The sequence below is a fragment of the Gavialis gangeticus genome, unplaced genomic scaffold, assembly GCF_001723915.1.
Source record: "Gavialis gangeticus isolate Ggan-Ray unplaced genomic scaffold, GavGan_comp1, whole genome shotgun sequence".
Classification (NCBI taxonomy): Eukaryota; Metazoa; Chordata; order Crocodylia; family Gavialidae; genus Gavialis; species Gavialis gangeticus.
In genome coordinates, this window is record NW_017728980.1 from 9,652,037 (window position 1) to 9,659,452 (window position 7,416).

At 47.0% G+C, this 7,416-nt stretch overlaps 1 protein-coding gene across 1 annotated transcript; it reads right to left on the reverse strand.

Moving 5' to 3' along the window:
* Window positions 1-39: 39 nt before the first annotated feature.
* On the reverse strand, window positions 40-3,947 carry LOC109292307 (fibrous sheath CABYR-binding protein-like). The gene is made up of 2 exons (XM_019509718.1): window positions 3,916-3,947; window positions 40-2,478 (listed from the first exon to the last, which is right to left on the reverse strand). The coding sequence occupies exon 2, from the start codon at window positions 2,314-2,316 to the stop codon at window positions 952-954; it is 1,365 nt and encodes a 454-aa protein (XP_019365263.1). The 5' UTR covers window positions 2,317-2,478; window positions 3,916-3,947; the 3' UTR covers window positions 40-951.
* Between the last annotated feature and the right edge of the window lie 3,469 nt (window positions 3,948-7,416).

The window sequence follows — 7,416 nt, forward strand, 5'->3', positions numbered from 1 at the left end:
ACGGGCCCAAAAACAAAAAAACCCCCCCCCCCCCCCTTCTTCAAAACATGGAGATGCAATTAGCTTGGCCTACAGAGAAAGCCCAACTCCCAGAGCTCTAGTGCAGGAGGAGACAGAAAGCTTAGTAATCACAAGCATGCTTCCAGGGAATACATCATTGAGTCAGAGAACCCACTTTGCTGGCAGGAAAGTAGGAAGCCTGCCCCAGCCTCTTACTGGAGTCTTTATGCATTATATCCCATCCCTTCACAGGGCAGCCAGTTTTAGCTAAGACTGCTGTTAGTTCTCAGCTGAGCTGGCTCTTGGCATTTGTTGATTTGACAGATATGCTCAAGTTACTCTAGCCCAGCATGAGCTGGATTAACCAGCTCCACAGCCTTTGGATAGGAGGGTGCTTGAAACAGGTGAGGGAAGGGAGGGGGCAAGTCTCAAGTTTGCTTGGCCTCAGTTCAAGAACAGCAGTATTTTCATCTTCAATTCTTGGTGTTTCAAGGGGCTGGAGGGGGAAGAAGGGGTCAGGACTCCTGTCCCAGGTGCTGTAGCTTCTAGAGAAATTCAAATGTAGATTTTTCTTGCTAATTTAGGTGCCAGTTGTAGGAGAGCTGCACTGCACAGAACAAGCCGTAGATGCCCCCCCTCCCTTGTCATCTGCCAGAAGGGAAGGGAACTAGGAGTGCACTCATCCAGACTCCAGGGTGATTTCCTTTCTGCTGAGTCTCAACAAACACCGTGTTGTCAATACAGTAGGCCAGTCCTTTAGTGAACTTATAAGCTGTTCTGGCATGGCAGAAGCCATGCCAGCAGCTTGCACCATCTGCAGAGCTGTCCGGGTTCCTTCATGTTCAATTTGTACAGTATAAATGCAGGGCCTGTGTAGCAGGCAAGGTTTGGAGTCTTGTCCAGCAGATTCAGTCGAAGGAGGGGCCCATGAAAGTAGTGGGGATTCAGTTTTTACTGTGGCCTGAGTCTTGAGCCCCGGGTCACTATGTGCAAAATGCCAATCCTAACCGTTTCACGCATTCTCTGCAGTGCAGGTTCTGCCTCCCGGAGCTCTTCAGTGGGACGTGCAGCTGGTGGGCACACCGCAATTCCTTCCTTGGCCCCCCACAGGGTTTGGGCTGAGGATGTGCTGCTCTGTGCCAAAGGGAGGTTGTCAGCCCCCTTGCAAGTTGCTGCATCAGCTGTGTCCACAGATGCTTCTGAACTCTCCTCTGCAGCAGGCTGCGTTGTCCCTTCGCAGACTGGGATGTCTTCAGTTGCCTGGGCAGACTCCTGGCCAACTTGCTGAGCAAGCAGGGCTTCAGCAGGACAGCATGGAGTCTCTTGCACAGCCTGCATAGCAGCCAGGGCCTCGGACTGGTCTGTGTCTTGGTCATTTCTCTCACTGGGCTGGGCTTCACTTTCCTGCGTGGTCTGTAGATCAGGCTGGACAGTAGCAGGGTGTTGCTGTGTCTCTTGCATCACCTGTGGAACAGTATCAACCCGTGTTGCTGGCTTGTCTTCTGCCACGTTCTGTGCAGCCTGGCTCTCCCTTGTGGTTTGTGCAGTCAGGGCCTGAGTCTCTTGGCAATCTGGTTCGGCCTCCTTAGTTGCTTCTGTGGCCTGCACAGTGGAGGGGACCGCAACAGTCCTTTGCACGTCATCATCCTGAAGAGCAGACTCTCCAGCAGGAGTCATCTCTGCAGTACGCTCAACCTCAGCTTCCCGCTTGCTCTCCACAGCGGGAACGGCCCCAGATTCTCCCATAGGCTCCATTGCAGGTTGCATCTCTGAGGGCACATGCACTTCAGCCTCTATAATGGTGTGCGCAACAGGCTTTGCTTCAGCAGTTTCCTGTCCTGCCTGAGACACAGGTCGGCTTCCCTCTGCGAGATGGGGGGCAGGGTGTTCTTTGCCAGTCTCATCTAGACACTCTCCTTGCTCTTGCACAGTTTGTGGAGCAGGCTGCCCATTTGGCATCATCTGTGCAGGGGCCTCAGTTTCTTGTGGCATCTCAGCTGCTGGGGGGACCTCTGCCTCTTGCCCGTGCAGCTCAGTCAAGCAAGTTTCTGTATTCTCTTCTAGCACTCGTGCAGCAGGCTCTGCATCCAGTTTGGCCTTGTTTTCACCAGTGCCGTGCTCAGTCTGTGCAGCAGGCGGGACCTTGATGGCTTGGGGAGTCTCTTCCATATCCTTGGGAGGAAAGTGGTTCTCTCCAGTCCACGTGGCAGCGTCTTGCAAGGTCTGGACAGGGAGAGTCTCATTAGCTTTGGTCTTCTGCATTTTGGATCTGAGAAGAGTGCGGAATCCCTTCTTCTTACTGAAGGTACTCCCCATGGCCAGCACCTGCAGTCAGACACTTCCCTCACAAGACCTTTACTCTTGAATGTTTTTTGACCTTGGTACTAGTAGCTGGCAGGGTCTTTTAGGAAAGTGGGAGACAGGCAAGGATCCCAGGCTGCACCCTGCGTCAGGAGTAGCCGAACAAAAGCACCCTACCTGCAAGATATGAAGAGATTCATTAGGGATTAATGATGGGTAAAGACACAGCAGACACCAACTCTGAGCAATTGATTGGAAGGGCTGATTTGCCAATAAGGTGCTGCCACAGAGGCAAAGGGCAGATATTCCCCAGATAATGCTATGGGATCTTGCTGAAGTGCCCATGATCACATTTCCTTGAGGAAATAAAGTTATGTTAACTGCTTTAATGGGAGCTTGCAGGACAGGAGTGAAAGCACTGGAAACTGCCCCATAAAGTTTGTGTCCCCATACTTCTTTTTTCTGGGAAGGTTATGCAGGAGCCAAGTAGTGGGAAGGAGGAAAGAAGAAACCCACACACCCTAGTATTTAGGGTTTTGTTTCTGGACTCTAAAGCAAGAGGAGCTATAGGGGGGGTGGGATTTAAAGATATATTTGAGTGTTTTCAAACTAGCAGGGAGAGGGTTTACAGTCACAAAAGCTGATAGGAGTGAGCTTTTTCTGTTCCTTCCAATCACCCCTGTTTAAAGGTTTCAGCTTTCCCCCTCCCCAACAAGCGACTGTTCTCAAGTGCTGCAGGATTCGGGACATTAAAAAGGAAAAGAAAGCCTCAAAGTGAAGAGCTGTGACAGCTGGCAAGACTGGGTCTTTACATTTTCAGCAATTTACAACTAACATAGGTGGCTTAAAAGTAACACCTGACTAGTACATCAGGTAACTCAGCCTTGAGGAAGAGGGACATAAGTCTGTGTTTGGCTCATAGCAAGAAGGTGTTAATAAGTTCTGGAGTTAGAACTTGCTTTAAGAAAAAAAGGAGGAGAGAGAAAAGAGGAGGCAGAGAGACAGAGCAGAATTTAATTCCCTTTCCTATAGCTGCATTGCCTCTGCAGAGGCCAAGAAGGAAGCTAGAAGTAAGCCATAAGTCAGTTAGGCTGTGGCTTGCCTTCCCCACCAGGATGGATCACTGCTTGGTTATCATGCAAGTTCCTTCTTCCATTTCAAGAGATGCAGGGAAAGTTCAAGAGCACCTTCAAAGTTTAAGGGCCTGAGGCACTTTAAAGATACCTTGCTATATGCATTTGTTAGTCAGAACTTTGCAATGCAACAAAGGACTCTCTGTAGAGCAGAGCATGTTAATAGAGGGCAGGGAGAGACACATATCTTTTAATTGGATATCAGCAACAGGTATATAATTTAACTACTTTATAGGCTACTAGAGTCTGTACATTTCCAAGAAGCAAAAAGGGACTCCCTGCTAGTACCTGACCCCATCTTATGAGAACAACAGTAAGTTTTCTTCCAAGATATTTCTGCAAGTTGATTAAGTACATTGAAGATGATTGTATCTGGGACCAAATAGAAACTTAAGGGGTAAAGTACACAATCAAATCAATGGCACCATCAAACCCCCATCACAGAATGAATATACACAGAGACAGACCAGCCCACACTTACCAACCCTCCTCACTAGCTCTGCAGTCTCCACTAATTACTCAGCAGCTGCTGGGTCCATCTGCTTTAAATAGGGCTAGGTAGTTACAGCAAACCCCTTCCTCCTAAATCCCTAAAAATTAGTTCCACTAGGTTACTGTGCTCTCACACTATGCTTCCTGGGGAAACAAGGAAGGAGCTTCAGTTTCCTTTGGGTTGCTTTTTGCAACAGTCTATGACTTTGGTTCAGTTGATAGAGGTTTTGTTTTGTTTTGGTCATTTTGTAGTTGGCTTTACAGTGAAAAATAAAGTAAAGCTGAAATTCAATATGGTGCAGTGCTTGTCTGTGCAAATTGATGATCAGTTAGTAGTGTATGGTGCAGACCAGCAGAAAACCAGGCACACTGCAGCTATATGCAAGTAGTTAGTTATGCAATTTAGGAATGATATTCTCAGAACTAGAGCTGTGGTATTATTTTATGGCAGGCATTTTGGGGGTATCTGAACCCCTTTTAGGCTGCCTTCCAGGGATTCAGTCTTGCAATCGGTGATTCTACTGCGCTTGCTGATTGTTTCAATACCATCAGCCTCAGCTAATCACTCACTGCTACCCAGCGCAGAAGTCACTGTTGTTGTACCACCCTAGTTACGTGTACTGATTGGAAGCAAGCTGTAAATTGTGAACCAGCCACGTACAAAACAAACACAAAACTTTATTAAATGCCAATGAATCCCAAAGGCAGAACGATAAAAACAAGTCATCAGGCCCTGCAATCAGAAATGGCTGTAAGTGGGGTCACAGGGATCAACCTTTCTGGAGTTCCAATTTTTTCCAAGTGGGTCTTAAATTTTGTGATGCCAAAACTGGCCCAACTTTTTCCCCATGTCACTCCCTACAATGACCCTTTCCTATGAAAATAGGGAGGCAGGCCACAAGCCTGCAGGTCTCAAGTCTCCAGGTCATTTTAGGTCTATAATTTGCCTGTGTGTATTTCTTGCCTTTTTCTGAGATCCAGGATCTGCTGTGAACAAACAGGCTGCCCCATCCCTGAGTGTGCTGATTCTGTGCCCTCTCTTATGATAAAGATTTTTACTCATTTCCTTATGGCACTTTCACAAAGCTTCTTTGTGTACTGGCTGCTGGGTTTCAATGCCAGTGAAGAGTAGAGACAGCAGATGACTCATCCTGACTAGTCAATCTATTTCATAGTTAATAATTCTGTGATCTGAATGTCTAAAGAACAGGAGGGGCGGTACAAAGACACTGGCACCAGCCAAATATTTCAGACTGGTCACTGGAAAACTGCAGGTCTGGGCAGCGCTTACTATTGTGCACACAGTTTGCAGGGTCCAGGTACATCCTCCGCGTTTTTACCGCCCTCTACATATATGTGTGGTGCTTGTTGTAGAGCAGGGCTACAAGCCTGCAAAGGAAATTTCAAAAAAGGGGAAGCCAAGTTAGCTGTCTCTGCTGATACCCAGGGCTAAATAATAAACAGAATGGACGTGCAGCTGCTCTCTCAGGCCAAAGAAACCAGTAGAGCATTTACTATTAACTACTTTACCAGGACTGTGAATGGTCAAACAGAGTTATCCAGGTGGCCTCGAGGGGGAGAGGTTTTTCTGAGACACCCCCCACCCACATGTTCTTGGGGGACGCATTGCCTTTTGTGTACCCTTGAAATTATCTGAATCATTCCCATCCACTGACTTAACCATTAAGTATTATTTGCAATGAAGGTTTTATTTGAACACAAATATTTGCCTAAAAATCTTAAATGTGTTTGGTGGAAGTGAGCTCTGGGCAATCCATCTGACTTGCTTGGCACAAGGGAGTGGGCATTTCACTTCTCCATAGTGCAGCCTCACTGAGATAGCGATGGTGTAAATGAGACACAAAATGTTTCCGTTGTTTAAATAGTCTGTGGAATTAGAACAGGCATGAATATAGCCCCCTTCCAACCTCTCTCTCTCGTCTTCCTCTCTCTCTTGTCTTGTATCATCTTGAGATCCAGAGATTTCCTAATGACCTAATAGGTCCAAGTCGCATCTCTTTCATGTGGTTAAAAATATCTGCCACACTGGAGGCTCTGTGCGTAGAGTGGCTCAAACAATGTCAAATGCATCAGGACTCCCATGGGGCACTGTTAAAGCCCCGCAAATGCTCTGGAGGAAAACAAGGCAGGCGCACCTCAAACTCCAACTTCCAGTGGCACTGGGGAAGCTCAGACAGGCATGGGAGTTAAATGCTGTGCTTTGAGAATGCATACATTTTCTATTTCCACAAATTCCAGTTTAAGATTTTTTCAAGTTTTTTTTTTTCTATGAAAATTTGATGTTTGGGTCTTTCACTCCAATTCAGGAAGAAGCAAATGCCCAAGTATCTACATATTGTATGTGATAAAAATTCCATTTTTCCATCATCAGTAGTCCCACAGAGGGTGAGACTGAGCTGCTTCATTAAAACTTTCCCACCCTGAAATGTGCTATGATATGAGACAGGGTCACAACTCAGATACAGCAATTATTGTATCTGTTTGGCTGGGATGCTAATCCTGGTCCTGGTAGTAGAAAAGGCCAGAAATGTAATTGATATGTGTAAAAAAAAAACCCTCAATAAATCCACGGAACAGAGGGACATGATGAAACCTGTTTATCTGGGCTAGGGACAGAAGTTACACACAAACTAGTTTAAGTGATCAGAAACTGGTTTAAACTTGTAACAGAATAAAAGTTCAGTGCACATAAACCAGTTTCAAAATTGTTGAACCTGGTTTCAGATAAACCTGGTTGAATGTAGTATCAGACTAACTGATTTAGGTCAAACTGGTTGATGAAACTTCTGTCCCAGACCCCTTCCTGGGTTAAGCTAAATCAAAGGCCCCCAGCATTTTGCAGCCCTGAGCTGTACTGTGCTGTCTGCTCCAGAGAGCAAGGCTGGCCCTGCCCCTCTGCTCCCTAGTTGAAGCAGTGAGGGCTGGCTGCCCCCTCCCCAGGCAAACCCCCACTGGAACCTGGGGCCAGGGAAGGAGGTTAAACTTCCCTTCCCTTGAGCATGGAGCTGCCCTGCCCTGCTTGACTAGTGCTGACTGTGACTGTGGACTACAAATCCCAGAGGCACCTGGAAGCAGGAAGAGGAAGTGATGAGCCACCCTGCAGAGTCCTGCTACTTTGATTTTGGACTGCAAATCCCAGAGACCCTAGGGCCAGCAGAAGGAGGAGGTGAACACACAGCCCATGTTGGCTACATGCCAGAGAAACATGATCTAGTGCCCCCTGGCTTCTGGCCTGAGCCACTGCAGGAATGTGGCTGCATTTCCTGAATCAAAAGTGAATGTCTGTTCATTTTGCTTATTGGTTCAATCTTAGACTAACCTGCAAAGACTGAATCCAGTCAGCCTTAGGCTTTTTGACTATCTGTATTTAGCCCTGTTGTCTTGCATAGAGACAAAGTAGGACCAGCAACATTTAGTTTGCAGAGGCCATGGTTCAGGATACCTCAGACTAGTATAAAAAGAACAGGAT

What these genes read in the sequence shown, in the direction of transcription:
- LOC109292307 (XM_019509718.1), bottom strand. Translation starts at nt 2,316, where the DNA reads ATGGGGAGTACCTTCAGTAAGAAGAAGGGATTCCGCACTCTTCTCAGA.